This window comes from Ovis canadensis, chromosome 7, assembly GCF_042477335.2.
Source record: "Ovis canadensis isolate MfBH-ARS-UI-01 breed Bighorn chromosome 7, ARS-UI_OviCan_v2, whole genome shotgun sequence".
Lineage (NCBI taxonomy): Eukaryota > Metazoa > Chordata > Mammalia > Artiodactyla > Bovidae > Ovis > Ovis canadensis.
The window spans coordinates 78,885,514-78,909,938 of NC_091251.1; the positions used below are offsets into that span (position 1 = coordinate 78,885,514).

The 24,425-nt window shown below is 45.1% G+C and overlaps 1 protein-coding gene across 3 annotated transcripts in view; it reads left to right on the forward strand.

Moving 5' to 3' along the window:
• Window positions 1-459: 459 nt before the first annotated feature.
• PELI2 (pellino E3 ubiquitin protein ligase family member 2) overlaps window positions 460-24,425 on the forward strand; it is a 189,112-nt gene continuing 165,146 nt past the window's right edge. Inside the window, exon 1 of one of the 3 annotated variants that reach the window (XM_069596692.1) lies at window positions 460-1,007. In XM_069596692.1, coding sequence (XP_069452793.1) covers window positions 931-1,007 — 77 coding nt within the window. In that variant the 5' untranslated portion in view covers window positions 460-930. The remainder of the gene's footprint in view (window positions 1,008-24,425) is intronic. The other 2 variants (XM_069596694.1, XM_069596693.1) reach the window with 2 other exon arrangements.

Genomic DNA, 24,425 nt, shown 5'->3' on the forward strand with positions numbered 1-24,425 from the left:
TTCAGTGCCAACTGGCAAAGCCCTCCAAATTTCTAGACTTCTTCAAGCTTTAAAGGACTGGGTTTCGGAAGAGGAGGCTCCTGGTGCGCGTGTGGAACACCTCCGAAAGTGTGCCGCGACACGGTGACACCGGGAAAGCTAATGCTCCCATATCCGGAGAGCAGGTTCTTTATTTACAGCTAGTTAACCCGAGGAAACTAAGTTAGGCTTGGGAACCTAAACCGCCGTGCTTCCGGGGACCCTGCGCAGCCTTCCGCCGCTGGAGAACTCGGCGACCAGGCTGAGGTGCCCGCGCCGTTAAGTTTGGGGAAGGAAGCGAGAGAGGAAAAAAAAAATAGAGCTGCTCCTTTAAGAACTTCCTTTCCCTTTTACTCTATGTTTACATAACACGGGGGCGAGCCGCCGCTGGGCCCGAGGGGGGCGGGGAGTGGACCCGGGCGGCCCCACGCGCCGGGGGAGGGGGCGCCGGGTGGGCGGAGGGCTGCGGGCGTCTCGCGGAGGGCGGGGCGGCTCCCACCTGCCCGCGCGCGGGCGGGGCGCCTCTGCGGCCGGCCCCCGCCCCTCCCCCGCCCGCTGCCCCCGCCCCTCCCGGGCTCGCTCGCTCCCTCCTTTCCTCCCTCCCGCGGGGCTTCGGCGGCGGCGGCGGCGGCTGCGGCGCTTCGCGCGGTGGGTCTCCCTGCTGCCCGGTCCCATTTGTTGCCGAGTCCAGCTCGGGGCAGCCGCGGCGCGCGGAGCTCTTAGAGAGCCCGGCAGGGCAGCCACGCAGCCACGACGGAGCAGCCGCGGGACTGGCCGCCCCGCGCCCCCTTCGCCGCCGTGCCCTTCCCCGGCGCGCTCACTCCCTTCTCGGGATGGGATTGTAGCGGCGGCGCGGACTCGGCGGGGATCGCGGCGGAGGCGGCGGCGGCGGCGGCGGCCGAGCAGGGCTCCATGTTTTCCCCCAGCCAGGAGGAGCACTGCGCCCCCAATAAGGAGCCCGTGAAATACGGGGAGCTGGTGGTACTGGGGTGAGTCCGGGGATCCCCGACCAGGGGAGCTTGGGGGCGGGCAGCAAGCGCTCCGGGTTGGGTGGCCGCCGCGCACCCACATCCCGGAGCAGGGCCATCGGGGTGGTTTGGGGGTTCTCTGGCCATCGGTAGGGCGCTTGGGCCGGTAGAGCGTCTCGGAGGGCTGGGACCGCGGGAGTGGGGGTGGGATGCCCCGATCCGCGCGCGCGGGTCGCTGCGGGCACAGGGATGCGCTATCCGCGCCGAGGACGGTGGCGAGGGAAGTGGCGGAGCGCGGTCAGCCCGGGGCGAAGGCAGCGGCGGGGACTGGGGCGACCTCGGAGCCCCGCGGGGCGTAGCGTTCGGGGGCTAAGTCCTTGGCATTACCGCGGGGGCAGAGGCTCGACTTCCCCGCGTGCCCCGGGCCGGGTGTCGGGGATAGGGACCAGGGTTGAAGCACAGCCGTCGTGGGCACCTCGCGGTGTCCGAGGACTACTCCTCCACCTTGGCGAAACTGAGAGGCCCCCAGGGTCCCTCTGCTCCCTCTTATTGTGAGCCCCGGGCCCGGAACTCCAGGCGCGGCACCGGCGGCTCTGCGCTGCGGGCAGTGGGATCCGAGCGAGGGGCGTCCGCGGGCAGCGCCTTGCATATTGTTATGGTGACCGCCGCAGCAGCCGCAGCCCCAGGGCAGTGAACTGTCTGCGACCCGGGCGGCCGGGCCGGCCCTCGGCTCTCTCCGCCGGGAGTGTCGTGGAGCCGGCAGGAAAGCCGCTGCACCCGCCCGGGCTCCGGGGCGCGCGGGGCTGCATCCTCTCTGTCCCTCGGTCCTGGGATTTGGCCTCGCAGATGTCCTCCCAGCGGCGGGGAGCTCGCCATCCTCGCTTGCCTCTGCTCCCTCTCGGCTTGTGAAAACCACATTCTGAAGATAGTAATTATCTACAATCTTTAAACGGCAGCAATTAGAGACTTCATCTACTTCCTGAGTTTCCTTGTGACATTTCTATTGTTTACCCTTAATAAGCCTGGAGAGAGGCTTCGCTGGGATTAAAGCAGGATAAAGTGGGCAGTGAAAGGGGAGCGGAATGGGGTGGGGAAGTGCGGTAAATTCGGGAAAAGGAGCAACTTGGGTTTAGCCTTGAAGGAGAAAAGAGAAAGGATTATTTTTCCCTTTGGATCTGTCACTCTCGGAAACCCGCGCTTTTGTCCTCCTCTCTTGAAAGACTTGTGTTCTGAACATTAGGGGTGCTGAAAGGTAGGCTTAGTACACGTGTGAAGAGTCATGGGTATGGAAGAACTCAGGGCACTCTGAAAAATGTGTTTTAATAACTGAATACCTTGAAGTAAGTGCCGGCTTAAAGATAATTTTAAAGCGAGGAATTTTTAAGAGAAGCTTCCAGACACAGCCCAGCTCAAAGTTGTCCAGTTTGGCGTACTTTGTAGCTACAGTGTTAGGTGGAGTATCATTGGAAAGCTCATTTACCTATTTGGAAGCTGTTTCAGATAAGCATTTTTCTCACCTGCATCTAATTGAACGTAAAAGACAAACATCAAGATTCAGTGGAAGGAGAGAGGACTGGCAGGCAAAAAGCTAGAGTTTAGCTTGTATTATGTAACCTCAGCCCAGCCTAATTTTGTGCAGTTTGGTTTTGTTTGTGTGGCTGGCTTCAAAGTATGTTTAACATTGTGAACCTGACACGAAAGATTAACTTAGGCCAGGACTTTATTTCATTATTTCCTTTTGAGGAAATAGTCCTTGAGATGTTTCATGAAAGCAGGGTGTGAGTGGGTCTGGAGAGGGTTTGTGTTCATAGCTGGAAGTGCAGGACATTCCAAAGCCCCGAAAAGGATTTTTACCCTGAATTGTCCTCCGATCAGGCTTATACTAAAGCAGGCTATGTAAATACTTTGCCAGTTGCATGTGCTCTGTTATTTACAGATGTTTTCCCAGGAGACACTTAGTATGATGGAATTGTTAGTTGCTCAGTCGTGCCGGACTCTTCGCAACCCCATGGACTGCAGCCCACCAGGCTCCTGTGTCCATGAGATTTTCCAGGCAAGGATACTGGAGTGGGTTGCCATTTCCTTCTCCAGGCGATCTTCCCAACCTAGGGATCAAACCCGGGTCTCCTGCACTGCAGGCAGATTCTTTAGAAACTGAGCTATAAGGGAAGTCCATGATGGAATTAGCACTTATATTAATATTTTAGGCCACTCAGCAGTTTGTGGGCACCTACTATGTGCCAGCACTGTTTAGGCATGGAAGATCCAGAAGTGCACAGGGAGCTATTTCATTGTAGTGTGGAGTGGCAGATATAAACAGAAGGAAACATGTAAACAAGTGAATAATAAATGGCAGTTTTGGGCACTGCCAAATTTTCAACAGAAATGGGTTAGCTTAGGAGACGTTTGCAATAGGCAGGTCTTGCCTTCTGTAGCTGGGAAGGCAGGGAAGGTTTCTCTGAGGAGGTGAAAGGTGAGTTGAGACCAGGCTCTGAGAAGATGCTAAGTTTGGTTTTTCAATACTTGAGAAGAATTGGGGCCATTTTCCGTTTTTGAGAGTAGTTCTCTGACTCTCTAACAATATTAACCACACTGAAGAACGTGGGGAAATAGTGAAAAGGTAGGTAGACTCTAAGACAACCCTTATTAATCATTATCCTTTGGACTTGAGGTAGCGTACCCTTTGGACTTGAGGTAGCGCCCTCCCTCTTAAATCACCAGTGATGATCAAATAAAAATTATTATCAGTGTTACACGTCTGATCATCTATAACATAATGTAAAAATTTCTATTAGATTTTTTATTGATGAAATTAATCTTGAAATCTAAAAATGCCCCATATTAGTATTCATAAAAAGCTTTTTGCTTATAAAATACAGTGCATTTTTTCATTAAAAACAAAACTGTTGTGTGATTGCCCTTTTTCTCTCTTCTAAATTTTGTAGCAAAATGTTGCTAAGAAATCCTGGAGTGCAGATTGAGGAGCTATATACCTACATGTATATATTCATACCCAAATACTTCTGCGTCTTTTCATGCATTACACAATGTTAAGAGAATCCCAGTTAGGATTTTAGTAGGGTCATCATTTTCTTAGCAGCTTGGTAGAATTTAATTTTTTCATGATTCCAGCCAGTGAATGCCTCAGAGCCACTACTTTTTGCTGCGTCCATTACATAATGAAAGATAGAGAAATGACTATCTACCTGTCAGGTCTTTTTTGCTGTTCATTTTAAACCTGACTAAAATGTTAAACTCAGGGAAGTGTGTCTGGATTTGAGAGGTAGTTCGATGTAGTTTGTTGGTAACAGTATGAATCAGCATTCAGAAGACCTGGACTGAATTTCTCCTTTCTTGCCCGCTGGCTTTGTGGTAGTGGCTTAGTCCTTCACTCTCTGGCTTCCCAGGTGTCCCAGTGGTAAAGAATCCGCCTGCCAATACAGGAGATGCTGCAGAGGCTGTTTGGGTCAGGAGGCTCCCCTGGAGTAGGAAACCTGCTCCAGTATTCTTGCCTGGAAAGTTCCACGGACAGAGGAGCCTGGTGGGCTACAGTCCATGGGATCACAAAGAATCGGACATGACTGAGTACATGCACCCAGCCCTCACTTTCTTCCTGTTTCTTTAGCAATAATGAAATATGATTGGATTGTGTAGTTGTCAAGAACCTTTCTGGTTTATACCTTGTAATGTTGGTCAGTGGCTCAAATGTGGAAAATGTAGTTAACATAATCTCAGTAATTCTGCATGTATTGATTTTGTGTATTCCTTGCTGGGAGAAACATTAATAACCTCAGATATGCAGATGACACCACCCTTATGGCAGAAAGTGAAGAGGAACTAAAAAGCCTCTTGATGAAAGTGGAAGAGGGGAGTGAAAAAGTTGGCTTAAAGCTCAACATTCAGAAAACGAAGATCATGGCATCTGGTCCCATCACTTCATGGGAAATAGATGGGGAAACAGTGGAAACAGTGTCAGACTTTATTTTTGGGGGCTCCAAAATCACTGCAGATGGTGATTGCAGCCATGAAATTAAAAGACCCTTACTCCTTGGAAGGAAAGTTATAACCAACCTAGATAGCATATTCAAAAGCAGAGACATTACTTTACCAACAAAGGTCCATCTAGTCAAGGCTATGGTTTTTCCAGTGGTCATGTATGGATGTGAGAGTTGGACTGTGAAGAAAGCTGAGCACTGAAGAATTGATGCTTTTGAACTGTGGTGTTGGAGAAGACTCTTGGGAGTCCCTTGGACTGCAAGGAGATCCAATCAGTCCATGCTAAAGGAGATCTGTTCTGTGTGTTCATTGGAAGGACTGATGCTGAAGCTGAAACTCCAGCACTTTGGCCACCTCATGCAAAGAGCTGACTCATTGGAAAAGACTCTGATGCTGGGAGAGATTAGGGCCAGGAGGAGAAGGGGATGACAGAGGATGAGATGGCTGGATGGCATCACCGACTCGATGGACGTGAGTTTGAGTGAACTCCGGGAGTTGGTGATGGACAGGGAGGCCTGGCGTGCTGCGATTCGTGGGGTCACAAAGAGTCAGACACGACTGAGCGACTGAACTGAACTGAAGGTGGTGGTGTTAGAATTTGAATGGGAACTGTGGTTTAATAGTGGAAAAGATTGATGCTGTGATAACTTTTTTGGAAGTTGGTGTGTGCAAAATAGGCATTTTTAAAAGTTGTAATGGTATACATATATCTGACACATTGGTGTTAGATTGTACATGAGGGTGTTCAAAATTTGATAAAACTTTCTGTTCCAGGTTTTAGGAGGGCAGTGATGTTTCAAAATTAAGCTCAGTAGGCTAAAATAACCAGCACAAGGAAGAGATAATCTGATGATGAAATTTTAGAACTGAAAGGGCCCTAAGAGGGCATGGTACATACTTCACTCTTTAATTTTACTGATGAGGAACGTGAGACTCCCAGAAAGAAGGAGGTTTGTCCAAGTTCATAGTTGAGCTGGATCACTGCACTGCCAGGTCACAGGTTCCCCACTTCAGGGCAGATTCCAGCAGTGCTGTCAGTTCCCCAAAGCTGCAGGTTTTTTGTAACCTGCATGAGGGAAGCTGAATCTCTTTCTGGATTCAATTTGAAGTATGCAGCTTTCTCTCTGACTAATGGCCCGTCATGATTTTTGGAAACATATTGCTTTACTCTTGGTTCCCCTCACCTCACTGCTGAATGGATAATGCCTTTTGCAAAGCTTTCTTTTTCATTTGATGCTTCACAAAAGGTATTTTTATTGGATCTCTCAACCAAAGGTTTTTAACCTCGAGTTCACAGATGGAATCCAGGGCGCCCTTGAACTGGGATGGCGGGAAAATATATCTTTGCTTTTACTGGATTCAAACTGAGATTTAATATTTTACTCCATTATGTGTATAGGCAAAAAATAGACCTGCTGCTGGATTTGTTATTTAATGCATTAATCCAGAAATGCATATATTATTGTATCACAACTTATCTTTGATAACCAAATGATTGACTTCATTTTTAAGCCTTTGTATTGTATTTTATACATGTAAAATTATTTTTCTTCAAAGGGCTCAGTATACTTTAAAGACTGCCAGAAGGATCCTTTGCACAAAAAAAAGGTTAAGAATTTCTGCAGATATGCCTCAAAAATAACATGTTGTAGTTGAAACTGCTCAAGATCTACAAAAGGGGGAAATCAGGGGGTACGTGTGATTTTTCCCTTTAGACTGTGCAGCATTTTATCAGGTAAGACAAAGAGGGCTGTTGCTAGGAGAGTTTATGGTCTTTATTTTTTGAAACAAGCAGCTCCAATTTCTAGATGCCAGTTTTGTCTTAACCTTGGCACTGTGCCTTGACCCCTCCCCTTGGTAGCAATAAGAAGCCTTAAAATATATCCTAACACTTTTCCTTTTCTTGTCCTCCTCTTTAATTTGGGCCCAAACATCAAATGCTAGTATCCTTTATAGACTGAAAGGTCTTTGAACTTAAAGCAAAACAAAAAAAATCTTTGCTATCTCTCAGCGTTTGTGGTGATCTGAAGAGCACAGATCTGTTTGTGTGGATGGAGTGTCTACTTATGTAGGCTATAAAGGGTTGTGATGCGACTGGCTTTGGGTTGCTATATTTTCCTTTACTAACTTTAGCCTTGTTTGGAGTATGTGGCTGTCTGTGTGGTTTCTTGTCTGGGTCTCTCAGATTTATTTGTTTCTCTCTTTAACACACCAAGCCTGAAACCTTCATTAGGACTTTTCATTTTCAGTTGTATTTCATCAGGTGATCCATATGGATGCTTTAGGTAAACAAAAGCAAAACCAGCTTGCTTCAGATTTTAGTAACTTTGCATGTGTGCATGCTAAGTCGCTTCAGTCCTGTCTGATTCTGTGTGACCTAATGGACTGTAGCCCTCCAGACTCCTCTATGAGATTCTCCAGGCAAGAATACTGAAGTGGGTTGCCATGCCCTTTTCCAGGGAATCTTTCCGACCCAGGGATCAAACCCACGTCTCTTAAGTCTCCTGCATTGGCAGTTGGATTCTTTACCACCTGGGAAGCCCTCCAGCAGCTTTACCAAAACATATCAGTAAAATTGGCAAAAGGATGAAACATATATACAGAAAAGACCAAAAACCCGAAAGCATGCCAGTTGCCGTATTTGAAGGAGACCACCCTTGTCATGTTGAGGCAATGGTTTTGTGTCTGCTATGCAGGAATCAGCAACATGGAGACATGGATTGGCTTTGAAACAGAGGCAGTGTAGCCCTTGATGGAGCTTCTTGGCGTGGGAGTAAAATAACTGAACAGGAATTTCTAACATCATCTGATTTAACTAAGGGTTTCTCCTAGGATGAGCAGAATCTATTTCATAAGAAGAAAATGGAAGGTAAGAATGATTCTGTTAATGGTTCTTATTGGGCTTACTGTTACCTTCATCTTCTGGAGAATAAAAATAAGGAGAGCAAAAAGTGCTTCATAGTGCTTAGCTTTGTCTAAATCAGCTGTTCTCAGCCACTGTCTCAGCCACCTTACATGTGATGATCAGTTTTGAGGTATGTGGCCAGTAATTTATGACATGTAATAAAGTATGGATCTTTCAAATGATTCCAAGATGTCTCGGTAATAATATGACTTTACCCACTTGCATTCTGCTGTGTTCTCCCAAGTGGGAGAGAAAGGGGTGGGGTTACATCAGGCAAGCCAGGAATTTATTCATTCAACAAATATTTAATGGGATTGTACTCTTCCAGGCATGGGGGATATAGCTAGGCAAGGCGGACATGTGAATTACTGTCTTATTCTTGTCACAACCCTTTAGGGAATGGCTATTACAAATATTCAGTTCATTTATTTATTCCACCAATATTTGAGCATCTGCTACACGTCAGATGCTGTCCTTGGCACTAAGGGATGCAGTGAACAAGACAGGTATCATCTCTGCTGCCGTGGAGCCTACAGAGAAAGCAGTTTAGAGCATAGGCTGTGATGGGGGAGCAATGGGTCACCTAGCCCTGTGCCGGGACAAGAAGAGGCTAGCCAGGCGGAGGTTAGAGGGAACAATTGCTCTAGGGGGACAGCCCACAGTATTCTAAGATCCAAAGATGAGTGCACATGCTCCTTTGAGGAATGGAGAAAAGTCCCAAATGGCTGGAGGGTTGAAATGCATCCTGAGCCAGGAGGGTGGGAGGGCAAGCCCCGCAGGACTGGGGACTTTATCCTACAGGCCTGGGAGACTGTAGCTGAGCTGTCAGCTCAGAAACTGGTAGCAGAGAAAGCACTTCTGCAGAGCAGGCTGCAGCAGCGGCGGGTGCAAGGAGATGCTCAGGCCGAGGCGTGTGGGAGCCAGGATCTGATTCCTGTCCCTCAAGACGTCCAGTCACACCACTGTCCCAGGTTGTGAGTGGGCTGCCGCTCGTTCACTGACTCAGAAATACTGACCGAGGAGCAGCGCTGCCCTGGGCACTGGGCTGCATACAGTAGGAGTGAGGTAGACAGCCCAGCAGAGAGCTCACCTTCCAGTGCAAGAGGTGGACGGTGCAGACAAGCCAGCACCTTGGTAGATACAGCTTTAATTCAGAGGGCCCCGGGAAATCTCACGCAGGACATGGGGCAAGAGAGTGCTTGGGTGGCAGGGCAGGGGGGACTAGTTGGGTCAAGTGCAAGGGATAAGGTAGTGGGGCCCTGGGAGATACAAAAATCAGGGGCACCATTTCTCAGAAATTAACTCTGTATCCTCTGAGAGCTCCCACCTTTTTCCAGTTTTTTCTTTACTTTCAATCCTGTCTAAGCCACACTGGGTGGGTTCCACTCTTATGGGCCAAAGGATTCTGAGTAGTCTATCAGTGTCACATGCTCAGGGTGGTAATTGCATTCTCTAGGGCTCCTTGATGGAGAAGGCAATGGCACCCCACTCTAGTACTCTTGCCTGGAAAATCCCATGGGCGGAGGAGCCTGGTCAGCTGCAGTCCATGGGGTTGCTAAGAGTCGGACATGACTGAGTGGCTTCACTTTCACTTTTCACTTTCATGCATTGGAGAAGAAAATGGCAAGCCGCTCCAGTGTTCTTGCCTGGAGAATCCCAGGGACGGGGGAGCCTGGTGGACTGCCGTCTATGGGGTCGCACAGAGTCGGACACGACTGAAGTGACTTAGCAGTAGCAGCAGCATCAGGGCTCCTTGAGACGATTTGCTCTTCCCTCCTAGAGGATAGGGTTCCTCCCTTAGGGTATGGGGTACACCTTTTCAGGTGCACAGGAGGTGGCATTTCTCTGGCACACTGCAGCACCCTGCTCAACTCAGCCTCATCTCTGGGGCTCAGGGACTGTTTCCTCGCTTGGGAAGGAACGCGGATTCCCGAACACAGCTGCAGTTTTGTAAACAGCCTTCCGCACCTGAAGAGCCCAAGTTAAAGGCTTCCTGCGATACTAAACATGTACTTCACTGACATCAGATACTCTTGTTTCAACTTTTGTTTGTTTTTCTTTTTGTCAGTCACCTAACAGTCATTTTGTCACCTGCAGAACGTTCTGCCTTGAAGGGAAGAAGGCCATCTGTTCCCGTTCCACCAGCTGCCGGAGCTGCACTGCGGTGCACAGGGGTGGTGCCCAAAGGCTGCGGTCATTAGTGCTGGCTAACGATGGCTGGGGTGCAAGCCTCCTCCTGGATGATAGACCTAATAAGTATGCATTGGGGGTATTTTCAGCAGCAGATTTAAGACTCCTGCAAGTCATTCTTGATTGAGGTTTTATGTCCAGCCATCTGCATAATGCTTCTCACTTGCAAACACTTAACTCCATTCATACCCTGCTTTTTCGCTCTGTGTTTAGGATAGGAATCTCTAGCCTTATGCTCCCATTCTAATTAGTACTGGTTTAGCAGAATCCAACCCAAGTGAGCAGTTGTGTGTTTGGCTTCCAGGCTGTTGGTATGGAACGGCTGTTTACTATTTCCAAGCACCTTCCAGGCGCCTTCAAAGCCTGCCTCCCCCCACCTCCTTCAGTTTGTACCTGGCCTTCTTGTGCCTTCTGCTGCAGGGTTGTGGGGCCTCTATCTATCTTCAGAACTTGTGATGGGTGAGCAAGGAGGGGTTTCTGGAGCGCTTGATTGATGAACTGATTACCTTGAGGAAATCCGGCCCTTTTTGCGCAAGGACCGCAAACACAAAGAAGTGTGCTTCTTGCCAGATCCCCAGAAACGTACAGACTGGGTCCTTGCTGTGGTACATGAGACTGCATTAGAGTTTGGGTGCTTTTATTATAACGTGCTCTCAGATAGAATGCAGAATGGAATCTGTCATTTTGCTGCATAGCTGTTTGTCTAAGGTATGCAGGATAGCTACTGGAGAGAACAGAGGACTGTACTGTGTATGCTTCTCAACAGGGTTTTTGCATTCTTGAACTATTTCCACATAATAAGCATTCAGTTGTTTGACTCTGTAAACCATTCAGTGAAAGAACTGTATTTAAAGGCCGTGTGTTGAGGTGGACATTACCCGACTTTCCCAGTAGGACTTGCAAGCAGTTGGAGATCAGATAAGAGAATTTGGGGCTTTAACTTAGACCCATGTATTTCCCCAAGTGTCTTCAAATCAGGCCTGCGTGCTGGACCTCTCTGAGGCGGCGACTCCCCTCCCCCTGCATGTTGGCTGGTTTTGTAATTTGCTCTGAACCATCTTTGTGACGGAGGTCTGTGACTTTTGGATGCTGCCTTAAGGGGTGTTCTAGCTTCCGTTTTTGTTCTCTATACTAATCTGCCAGGCTGCTCTATAACAAAACACCATAGGCTGGGTGGCTTAAACAGCAGAAACTTGCTCATAGTTTTGCAAGCTGGAAGCCCGAGATAAGGTGTCAGCAAGTCGGGTTTCTCCCGAGGCCTCCCTCCTTGGCTTGCAGGTGGCTGTCTCTTGCTGTGTCCTCATGTGACTTTTTCTTGTGTAGGTGCCCATCCTTGGTGGCCCTGTCCCTCATATGAGGACACCAGTCATGTTGGATTAGGGCCCACTTATGTGACCTAACTTAACCTTGATTTTAAACTCTTTAAAGGGGCTTCCCCAGTGCCTCAGTGGTAAAAAAAAAAGCCTGCAATGCAGGAGACATGGGTTCGATCCCTGGGTTGGGAATATCCCCTGGAAAAGGGCATGGCAACCCATTCCAATATTCTTGCCCAGAGAATCCCATGGACAGCAGAGCCTGGTGGACTCCAGTCCAGGGTCACAAAAAGTTGGACATGACTGAAGCAACTTAGCACACATGCACACACCTCTTTAAAGACCTTGTCTCCTAATACATTCACATTCTGAAGTGTACTGAGGCTGAGGACTTCAACATATAAATTCAGTCTACAGCGCCTTCTTAGAAGGCAGTCACCACGGAAAGAAGTCTTGACTGCCCTGCTGGAGAGGGTGGCCCTGGCAGGATTACAAAAGGAGAGAGGCCTGGCCAGCCCCCAGCCACTGCAACCACTCTGCTGAGGCAACTGACCTTGAGTAAAGCCATCTTGGCTCCTTGGGCCCATCACGCTGCCCAGGCCACACCACGTGGAGCAAAGATGAGCAATTTCCTTCTCATTCTGCCAAATCAATGAGTTCTGAGTGCTGGTTGTCCTTAAAGCTGTTGTGTTTGGGGGTGGTTTGTTACACAGCAGTAGACAACTGAAACACTGGTATTACACTGGCATGTGATTCCACTGTCACATCTGACGGACTAATGGGAATTAATTCACTGAGTTTTTGTTTCTTTCAGGTTACTGATTATTTTAACAAGCACAATTTCAGCCTTTTAGATGAGTTATTCCAAACATTAAGTACTGTATGGCCTGAAAAGCTTAGCTAACAAAAGCATTTGTGGAATAAGTTTATTATGTGTAAGTCATCTGTGAGTCTCTCTGCGTTCATTAATCTCCGTAATCAATATTATCTCCTGATATTCTTTGAGAGCAGGCAGTTGAAGAATGACCCAGCAGAGCTGAAAGCCATGCTTCTGGAAGATTGGGGCGTAAGCAGCTTTAACCCCAGGACAGCTAGTGGATGATGGACTTTCAGGCTTTTAAAGGCCACCCAAATGAAATAGCAGAACTAACAGAGATTTGAGGAGGTGGGGAGGTCATCTATACTAGCATCCTACAGGTACAGGGCAATGAAGAGCTCATTTGTATGAGTTGTACCTGTGACTGTCAGTGATACGAAGGAAGTACAGTTCCTGGGTCTCATTTTTCCCATGGGCTGTGTGCTGGCTTGGGGGCAAGCAACGTCAGAAGGTGGCCTGGCATGGTGCGGGGTGGGCTGGGCTAGTGTTCTCCCTTCAGAAGCGGACAGTGTGACAGCCGAGCTGTCAGCCGTGAACATAGTCCTCAGGATGGAGAGAAAGAGCTACAGGCACAGACTCTGCAAGTGACTGCCTTCCAAGTGAGCAAGCAGCTTGACATAAAAAGAGGAAAAAGGATTCGTGTAGTAGCTGAAATGAATGGAATATCTTAAAATTCCCCCAAATTCTGTTTAAAAAGTTTTAACATTTGTCATTTGTAATCAGAAGTACTGATACATATAAAATGAAAACTTTTGTGTTTAAAATTTATCAGCTAAGTGTAAAAGAAGTTTAAATAAATGCCCAAATGGTGTACTTTGTGGCTTTTATAATTTTGTAGATTGTAAAGCTTAAAACTACACTAAAGCGACTTCCCTAATGGTCCAGTGGTCAAGGATATGCCCCATGTAGGGGACATGGGTTCAATCCCTGGTAGGGGAACTAAGATCCCACATACGGCTGGGCAGCTAAGCCCAAGCACCGCAACTAGAGAATCTGTGGACTGCAGTGAAAGAGTCCGCACGAAGCAAGGAAGACCCCTAATGCCACAGCTCGGACCTGACGTGGCCAAATGAATACTAAAAAAAGAAGGAAAAAAACTATACTAAAACTACACTAAAACCTATACAAATGTATAGGTAGATATATTTTATATTTTATTGCACATGTATGGATTTATTGAATTAAATGTGGAATTCACTGAACATACTAGAAATTGGGCAGTATCTAAGCGTATGCAGTAAACATTACCCACTCTGTCTGTGTGAGGTGATGCTGTTATGGTTGCTGTTTTGGTGATGCTGATGATCTAACGTCTAGGAACCCACATAAGGAAATGCCCTCCAGGGGCCTACAATCTAAGGGCAAGACAAATAACTAAGCAATGAACTATACGTGGTGTCGAGGAGAGATGGATGGCGGGAGCCGTTATTTCAGGTGTGCTGTGTGCCAGATTCTTTTGTGTTTTTCTTAATCAGTCCCAGGAGTTAGATTGCATTATTTGGAACGTGAGGCTTCTGTTCAGGTAACTCACCTTATCAGTGGCAGGGCATGACTGGAAGGTAGGTTTGGATTACTGTGAGGCCTGATTCTCTCTACAGAGTGAAGGTTAAAGGCATGTGAATTGCTGGGAACTGGGGAAAAAATCCTGGAAAAGGCAGCCTTTGAGCAGAGTTTTGAAAATTGGCCTGGATTTTTATAAAGCAGTAATAGTAATGGTGTGGGGTTTAGGAACCTTGAAGGATTTGGCTGGAGATTGAAGTCCTTGGGGAAGGAAATAAGAGTTGGAGCATCATCAGTTGGTTGGCATCTTCTCACGCTGGGGATACAGGGGGTGATAACAGAGTGGTCCCTGCCTTCTTGGAGCTTATCGTCCATCAGGAAAGTGGGTCTTTAAGCAGATTAAGCCTGGGCTGGTGAAATCTTTCTTCTTTTTCCGTTGTTTGTGATGACTTAGGCTCACATGCGTATTTTGTTTACAGCTTGGAAAGGGAGCTTCAAGCCCTTCTCCTCTCTGCATTTGCCTGGATTCTCACGTCCCTGTGTATTGATATTTTTTTCCTTTTCTGTCTCTTGATCTTCCTGTTAGTATTGATTAAGGGGAAGAACCTCCCCACTCCCTCCATTGCCTCCCTGACGGTCCTCAGTACAACTTGTTATAGCAGCAGCACTGGTTTGCTGCTAAGTTGCTTGAGTCGTGTCCGACTCTGTGCGACCCCATGGACTGCAGCCTACCAGGCTCCTCCGTCCATGGGATTTTCCAGGCAAGAGTACTGGAGTGGGTTGCCATTGCCTTCTCCTAGCACTGGTTTAGCTAATCTGAAAAGCACAGGGCCAACAGTAGGCCAGGAAAGGGGTGGTGCCTTTTAATTGCTTATTCTAAGTGTGTTAACTTAGACCAGATGCCAGTGAAGACTTTGATGAAACTATTGACTTAGACCCTTCTGGAAGCTGGTGTGGCTTTATGCTGTTCAGTTTCAACCTTCCTGTGAGGGCAGTTAAGCCTTTTCCGTTACAGATGTGAGGTGCACATGACCCAGGATTTCTAAAAAAATACCCTTAACAAATAGACATCCTAAGATATCAGATGGTAAAATACTGAAGGACAAATATAGCCTGTTGATAAGCAATGTTAGATGTTGTATGGGTGAAAAGCAGAGACTTGGACGCTCTGCAGGGAAGTAATTAAATCAGGAGGTTCTGATAATGTAATAAAGGACACAAGGGCGAAACTTGAGTGGTTTACACACTAGAATGCCCTTCGATTGAATTATTGTCTTACAATAGTTGTCTGCCCAGGTACTACTGTTTTAAATATTAAACAATAGCACAACTCATGTTTTCCCCAGAGGGGAGAGAAAAGACACAAATCTTCATTACCTTAATAATTTGTGTGCCCTCCTTCTACCCACCACCTTCACCTCCCATGACTGTCAAAGCTCCTGTTTTGGGTTTACTAGTTGAGAAATGCTGTCCCTGATGATTAAGCATACAGCCTCCATGTTGGATAAGAAATAGCACTGCTCCTCTGAGTATGCTGGGAAAGTGCAGCCAGGGTGGTGAGCCTGCTGGCTTCTTGAGCTCCGACGGGATCCTCTGGAGGAGGAGTAGTTCTCCCCTTCACCCTATCTTCAGGGGCGGCTGCGTGGAGTGGCTTTTCTTTCTGTAGGGGGCATGGGGGTCCCAGCGGGGCTTTCCCTTTCCTGCCGTCTCTCAGCTGCTGTACCATCTACTGACTGCAGGGGGCAGCACTCCAGGTCCCTTGCACAGTGTGAGATGCCTGTTAGGGAGCCCCAGGCCCTGCTGCCAGCCAGGTGGTGCTGAGTTTCCTGGGCCCTCAGAGGAGGTGATGTCACCACCTCTATTGGAGAAATGGGGAAGCAGAGATGCCTGGAGATTGAGCTTCACCTAGGATCCTGCACAGTTATTAACAGTAAAGAATTGGAAGCTCAGGAAGTTGAATCTGGGTCTCAGATTCTCAGGCTTGCCCATATTGGGCTTCTCAAAACCTGTACATCTTATGTCATTATTGGTAATACCTTTTGTTTACGATCTGAAGGGTGAATGCTTCATGTTTGGCATTAGATTCTGAAGTTGTGATTATGACAGTAGAAAGGCAGGCGATTCCCCTCTGGACCAGCCAGGCTGGGGTACACAATGGTATGGGCGACAGCTCTGCGGGGAGCCGGCCCCTCCTCACAGTGTGACGGCTTGTCCTCTTACACTCCCTTTGTGTTCCTCTCCTTCAGGGCCATGAAAGGGTCAGAGGATGCCTGCCCCTGTTTTTCCTGTTGCCTCTGTTCAGATTAGATTCAGACAATAGAGCTTGCCCTCCCTCAGCAGATAGGTTCTCCTGTGGCCCTTTACTCTCAGCTGAAATGCATCTTTCTCTGATCTAATTGTGGTTTTTAAAAATCCACTTGACCACTCACCATGTTAGTTTACCATAAATTTTACCGTAAATCATATACTGTTCGATTTTGCCTGTGTACTTATTTCACCCCAGTTTCTCCCGGGGTTAAGCCAGTTTTAAGTTTGTGTCCAGTTCTTGTAACTTTTAGAGGTTAACACTAATCATTAATACTAATCATGTAGCTTTTCTCCACTGATAAATTCGTAAATGGATTTTTTTTTTGAGGCAGACCATTTATATTCAGATAATATGGAATTAGTTTTAGAAAGCTGTATGTTAAAAATATTGTATAGAGAATATTAATGACAGTTTTGGAAGAAGGAAGACAAATCATCCATGATGCTAATGTTATTTTCACTTTTTGCACATTCACTTGTAAAATTGTCTCTGCACAAAAATCTTTTATGTACTTCATTTTATACATGGTTTATGGGCTGTTTTTTGAAGTGTTAGTTAACTGACCCTGATTTTAAGAGAATTTGATTAATGTTAGAAAGACATTTAAAGTAAGCCAAATGTATATACATTTTTAAAGATGATCTAACACAAATTCTGCTTTTTTGTGGGGGAGCGGTTTGCAGAATCAGAATTGCCATGTGATTTCTAAGGTCTCTGTTCTAACAGAATATGTGGGAGGAGGAGAATTATTCAGGGTTATTCTAGCCACTGTTTGAAGACTTTAAAAGATCTCTGAAAGGTTACTGTGTATGCTAAAGGCATGATTTCGGAAAATACGTTTTTTAGGTACTTAGAGAAAAGGACTCTTTGAAGAATACTGAATTCTACACGAGAAACATCCAGTCAAGCGCAAGATAACATACTTCTTTGCCTTGGGGCCTACTCTCTGAGCCCCATTTTGCCCCCCATTATGTGTTCATGGAGAAGGAAATGGCAACCCACTCCAGTGTTCTTGCCTGGAGAAATTCATGGACAGAGGAGCCTGGCGGGCTGCAGTCCCTCGGATTGCAAAGTCAGACACGACTGAGTGACTAACACTAACTTCTAACTAACTATATGTTCATAGACTTTCTCCTCTTTTCTCAATTGCTTTCACACACACAGTTCTCTCTGCTTGCTACATCCTGCTCACCTGCTAAGATTGAACTCAGCTGTTATCTCCAGCAAGAGGCCCTTCCTGACTCCTCTTCCCTTTTCCTCCAGGCTAGAGCAGTTATTTCTCAAGAGCTCTCTGTGCCTTGTAAACGTCCTTCCTATGGATCCTGGACAGGGTAGGGCTGGAGGCTCCCTTTTCTGCACTCAGTTCCAGCGTTGTGCTACAACCTGGCACTTGGTGGATCAGTCAAGCATATGGGTGAGAAAGTGTGGTTCTGGAAATGTGAGCTTTAACGTGGATGGTCTCCTTTCCCATTTCTTCGCTCCCTGATCCAGCTTTTAAGGATGATTATTTACTATTCAGTAGGTATTTCATGCATTTATGTTTCTTTAATTAGCTTCCTAATTCTCCTGTTTGCATCTTCTAAGGTAAATTGAAGAGTTCTTCAGTACATGAACATGGTGAGCACTCGTTAGCAATTGTTTAGCCCTGAAATGATGGTGGGTTTAAAATTTTCCTTTTAAACGTAAAGATAAGGGGTTAAAGTCACTGAGTGCACAGATGTGGTCTGAAGCTGACAGGAATTTCAGCTTTCAGTTTTAAATGTAGTATTAAAAATCTCCCGAGAAAAGTCAACAGATCCAACCAAACACATTTCGATGGTGATAAATCTTTTTTTTTTACTTAAAATTAGTTGCTCTGGTTTCTTATCTTTCCACTCTGAAGTCACAGATAAATATTCTTTCCATTATTTCTTTACTGATATTTATCACAGCTGGTTTTTGTGTTTGCATGCTGGTTGGGTTGGTGTGTTTTCTCACTCTTTATCTCCTCCATTCCAACTCCTTTCTTTTGATTTTTAGAGAGCTTTATACTTATATGTATAGTGTTTGCTGTCCAGCCAGTTGCCCAGTGTATTCTTTTTTCATGTGCCTGCAAACATCCTTGCTGTTTGTTGACTTTTCCTCCATTCTGCCACGTTGGTTACAGCTCGTTATATATTTGAAGCAAGACAGCTGGGGTGCTCTGGAAATCAACTTGAGTTTATTTTTTCATTCCTTTCCTTTGTTTATTAAAAAAAAAAATCATTATCACGAGGAACCAGCAATCTTGTCATTAAACTCCGTTTCTTTTGCTGGGAGAGTTGTGTATAGCAGGGGGTACAAGCCATCTTTCTTCCCTGGTTTTCTTTTATTCTGCCCCTGTCCCACTCCAGTTTCCCATCCTGCCTGCTGTTTAGAAGTTAGAATTCTCCAATGAATATTTGTCTCCTTTCTCCATTCCAACTCCAGTTCTTAGCAGGACCATAATAGATAATGAAACGTCTAAAATTCAGGTTATTCATGAGATTTATAACAAATAAAAAGGGAAATGCAGTGATATTTTTTAAAAATTACCTACCCATTGGAGAGCAGCTTGGCGGTATACATTATTATTATTATCTGTATTAAGAACTTTTTTTGTGGTACCTCTGCAACCCCTGAGCTATATTCTAAGTATCAAACGTACACAAGCCTGGCTCTGTGAGCAGTGTGCTGACTCATGACTTCCTAGCAAGGAGAAAGGAAATGGTCTGCTGCTCAGCGTGTGCACACATCTTTGGCAGTAAGCTGCAGTCCGTATGATTTGTGAATTGTGGTTCTATAAAGTGGCTTAATGAATGTGTTCATTTAGTTTTGTTTGGGTTAGAACAAGAGACTGTTTTATGGTATTTGGCTTATTATTTTTGCCTTGTTGATTTTCTTTCTGCTCTATTATTTGGCACCTGCTCTCAATAAAACTATGATCTAAAAATTGCACGTGTTTTCTCAGAATGAGAAATGATGTTTACAGACAGTAGCTCAGTGGTTTTTGGTGAAATGCTGGTTGATGAGTCAGTTTATTACTGAAGGTCTGTTTCAAGTGCAGTTTCTCCAAGAGTTGACATTTTTGGCTTTGTGTTATAAATATATTAGCTATACATGGTCACTATTATTAAGTTGAAAACAGCCTTTATTTTTCCGATAGGATATATTTCAAAGGCTGGAACTCTTGTCACTTCTGTACCAGAAGTAACTGGCTTAAAAAACGACTAACAATATGCTGCATTTTCTGCTTATTAAGTAATTTTAACCGTGTAACCTCAGTCTTATACGGTACAGAGCTCAGTGAAATAGAATGCTTCAGGAGTGGCATACTTAAGGACCATTGAAGTTTTACATTAACTGATGATTAAGCAGAAGTCCCTGTAGAGGAAATTTTTAAAAAGTGATATCTAACTGACATGTATAACATAGTCGTTTCTGTCGTGCAACAGGATGATTTGATATTTGTATATACTGTGAAATGATCACTGTGGTAAATCTAGTTCACGTTCATCACTATACATAGTTACATTTTTTTCCTTGTGATGAGGACATTTAAGATTTGTAGAAGATGAAAAAAAAAAAAAACCAGTTCATGATGATGCTATTCCAAATCCAATATGAGTCTGCTTGAGTCTGTCTTTGATGAGTTAGGCTTGCCTTCTTAACATTAGCAATCACTGAATACACTGTAAATTTAAAAGGCAGAAAACTGTAACTCAGGGGAGTCCTCTGCAGTGCTTCTCAAACATTTTGTAAGTTAGATTTTTGAAATAAAAAAATGTTAAAGGTAACTGAGCTCTCTATAAAGACCTGACTGTAGGGACGGCATTTCTGTTGGCCAAGGGCTTCATGGTTGCTCTTACATTCTGCATATTTGGGTTTTCCAGCATCTCCCAGGAGGTGGGGTGGAGTGTTGAGGTCCTCAGCTTCTTTGATCAGAACCCTTAGGTTCTGGATTTAGATCTTGTGGCAACCAAATAAACACATTTGCTTCTGTAGAGCATATAATTTAGAAGCATCACTACTAACTGCCGGATTATATTTTTTACCTTTTAAACTGGTGGTTTCACTTAATCTGTTGGGTTGTTGAAGATGAGATTAAATCTGGGTTTCAACTGAGAAGGACTGGGACCAGCAAGGAAAGCTCGAGATATCATATGTGATAGATCATTCTCCAGGGCTGTTCAGTTAGAGGGATGCCTTTTGTTGAAACAAGAATAAAAATAATAATTGAGTACTCCAGCTCACTGACCTTGGTGATTGTGACATCCTCTGATGTAACTTATTGAGTGCCAAGTGTTTTTAATTGATGGATAAAGCGTGGCATTTGTATGGGATGCCTGCCAGTGGTCTCACTCTGAAGTTGAATGCCTGTCTTTCTTCTGCTCTTTCTTTATCTCTTCCCTTTCCTCCCCTCCTCCCCCTCTTTTCTTAGGTGTGCGCTCTGAGATCATTCTTTTCCAGGGAGACCTTGGCAGTTTGCCTTTGGCAACTTCCTCTGGGAGTCTCCTGTGAAGAGCCCTCCAGGGTAGTTAGTCTGTGTTCCAGCTCCCCCTTGAAAAGCCGATTTGCGCTTCCCTACCCTGTGAATAAAGGTGACGATGGTTTTGTGGGGCTGGTCCTACATCTGCTGGGAAGGTTTGGTTGGGTGATAACAAAGAGAATTTCCCCCACCCAGTGAAAACTAATTTTCATCTACTACTTACTGCAGGGGAGATGCAGGCATCAAGTTTATAGCCGGGAGCCTAAGATGGGGGCTATAACCTCTTCCAGAAGGTGATTTATGGCTTTCATTAGCCTAAGAATCCTACCGTAACTTTTCTTTCCTTGGGAGAGGCTGTTGACTGTGCATAATAAGATGGTTTTCTAGATGAAATTTGAGAAATTTCTTTTCAGTCATTGGACTTAGTAATAAGAGAAAAAAGAGCAGTTTGAGCTGTGTAACAAGTAATTGCTTTGTATCTGGATTAACATGGAGAAAATGAAAACCTAAGCTGCCTGAAACTTAGGGAACCATTGGATCTTGTTCTGTGGCCAAGATAGCACACTTTTCCCCAGGTCCGCCGTCTCCTTGTCACCTCCAGAATACTGTGATCTTGGCATGTTAGGATTGATTCTTCCACTGAAGATGATGTACACATGTAGAAAAGATGGTTTTGTGCTTGTTTACCTTCCCGGGGTGTGTATTTAGCAGGATTGTGTGAGTGTGAAAAACCGCTACTCACCTTCCTTTAACTTTTCCATCAGTTGTTTAAAAATCACAGTTGTCCATGTGATCAGATTTGAGGCTAGTGGTTTGGATTTAAGATCTTAAACTGTTCCGAGTTTAAGTTGCCAAGATGCTTTATTTAGGGAAGTAAACACAGATTCATTTTTGCAGAAGAGTTCAGAAACCTGTTAGAGGGATGATTGGATTATTCTTATAGCAATGTTACCCGATTACAGACATCTCAATTTGAAGTGAGGGCCAGCTGATCTGCTCTGGGCCGCAGTTCCTCTCTGACCATCACTTCCTTACCTCTCTGGATTCTAGGGGGCCCCAGGATGTTTGCTTCCCTTGGGCAGTGTCTGCTGGGAGAGGGTGCTCCCTGAGCTCTGCTCTCTGCTCTCAAGGCTTCCAAAGGATACGGCCTGCCCCTCTGACCCAGCAGCCTGTGTCTGTTCTGTGCTCATCAGAGCATCACAATGCTCAGAAAATTACTTTCTCCATGAACTGGCTGTTTTTGTTTAGAGTAGTCATTTTTCATGAGTAGGTAAAAGTAAGTTCAGGAGCGTTCTTTGGAAATTGTACACATAGTTAGCGGAAAGTGCTGAAAGCCCAAACAAACTGTGTATTTTACACAAAGCATCTTCTGTTCAGAGTTTTAGTTCTACCGTGGAATTAGCAAAGCAACTTTCAGAATTTGAGCTTATCTTCTCTTTGAAATTCCCTATAACTTTAAAATCAAATCAAAGTACAGGTGGTTCTGAGGGTTTTTTTTTTTTTTTGGTCTTTCAAAGACTGAAAAATATTCATGAATTATTGTCTACAGAAAAAGACGGAAATGGCAACTATTTTACAGAAATATTGTATAATAGGGTATTTACAAATTTGAATTTGTAAAGTTCTGACTTTGGAAACTTCATAAAATTATCTATTTGGCACATTTTAAAAAAAGTGGAGTCATTGTCAGAGATGTGTGAACAATGATGAAGTATTAAAGTTGTAAAGATTTGATCCATCAAGTTAAAACAGTATTCATTTTGTTCCCAACTGTACTTGATTTGTGGCGTAACGAAAAGATACGGGGAGTGAATTGTTTTCAATAGCTTGTCAATCTAGTTATGTCTGTTGTACATGCACACAACTTGTTTGAAGTCTCGATAGCGTGATTATGGAAATACTCAGTTCATGTTGAAACAATTATTTCTCCTGTGTTGTTGCTGTGTTTGTTTTCTCAGGTGCCTTTTCCCAGCCTGGCTTTCTCTTCTTTCCTGCTGACAAAATTGATAAACATGTAGGGAGGCTGTGGGAAAGGATGGGGGTTACAAGGGATTCAAGCTGGTCCGGCCGCCGGGAGCTGAAGGGATTTTCAGGATGTAGGCAACACAGTTGCAGGGACAGCTGGGTGGCGGTGGACTCATTGGATAAACCACAGAATCCTTAATTACCTAACTATAGGCCTGGCTTCTCAGATACCCTGCATCATGGGGCATAACCTACCCAGTCCTTGGCCGTGGTGTGGTGCTGGCCGGGGGAGGGGCAGAGAGCGAGGCAGGGCTTGTGAGGTTGAACAGAGTGGGACTGAAGAATGCTGGGTTTCCTCTGTGTTTGGTGGTTTCAAGATTTAATTGTCTTAGACTGGTTATGAAACTGTAATGAAAACTAGTCGTCTGTGTTTTGTGTATGCAGTTGAGTTTATCGTTTCTTGAACCAATTCCTTTTTCCTGCTCTGTTCCTCCTCTTCCCATTGTTTATTTTCCTGCTTTTCCTTTCCTTGGAGTTCCTTTGTATTTTGGTCTGTGTTTTAAATCTTAGATTGACTTCTGGGTCAAGTGCCCAAGGGCCTTTTTCACTAATGTCTGTTTTTGGGTTTCTGCTTGCCTTGTTGTTGTGGTTCTTCGATGTTGCAAGTTTTTTTTTTTTTTTTTTAATTTAAAGTTAAGTTTCTAAAAATATAATTCTGGTAACCAGGGAGACTCCCCTAGCACAGATGAAAAACAGAAAAGCTGGAGCCAGGAGAAGCCCTGACAATAATCACATCACGCACTCCTCCCATTTGATTAGCCAGCTTTCTAGTTGGTAAATCAAGCTCCTGTCTTTGGAGAGGGTGGTGCCCACCAGCTTCCCTATTAAAAAGGAGAGGTGGGATTTCAGTATTTGAAGCTTGTTATTGGTGAGGCATGTCACTGCTGCTTAAATTTGCTTTCATCAGAAATGAGTAATTGTCTGAAAAAGAATCTTTTCTTCCTTCCCCCTTCTCTCATTTCTTCCTTGTTGAAATCTTAGTGCACATCTGTGAAACAAAGATGCAGCCCTGTTGGTTATGACTGAGTCGCGCGTCAAGCGTGTCGTTCAGAGCAGATGTCTCTTCCACCTACAGATCTAAGTTGATTGTACTTATATCTGAAAAGTTTGTAATTTTACAGAACCGATGCATCTTTCCCATTAATATCTTTAGGATTTGTAAAGAATAGGTAATAACAACCTCTTCCCCCCAAATGAAAACAAACTCTTTCCAATCCCAGGTACCTGTTTGAAATGATTTTAAATGGTACTGCTGCTGCTGCTAAGTCGCTTTCAGTTGTGTCCGACTCTGTGCGACCCCATAGATGGCAGCCCACCAAGGCTCTGCCATCCCTGGGATTCTCCAGGCAAGAACACTGGAGTGGGTTGCCATTTCCTTCTGCAGTGCATGAAAGTGAAAAGTGAAAGTGAAGTCCCTCAGTTGTGTCTGACTCTTCACGACCCCATGGTACTAGTGGTTGCTTAAAATGAATTATTTGAATATATTCTTGTTAGGTGCAAATTATTCGAACTTTTTTAAAGTAGCAAAAGCTAGAGTCAGTACAACAGTAATGGATCCTTAATTTGTATTTAACTTTTACCGTGAAGTCTAAAAAGAAAAGGACATTAATTTTAAGCAAATCTTTAAAAATGACTCTTTCTTTGGGAAGAAGCTACTTTTGAGTTTCTGGGTAAAATGTTACTTTAAAGGGTTATGTGCAGAGGCCACACAGCCCTCAGCGAGATCCCAACCTTCTTTGTTTTTGTTCAGTCGCTAAATCGTGTCTGACTCTGTGACCCCATGAACTGCAGGACACCAGGCTTCCCTGTCCTTCACCATCTCCTGGAGTCTGCTCAAAC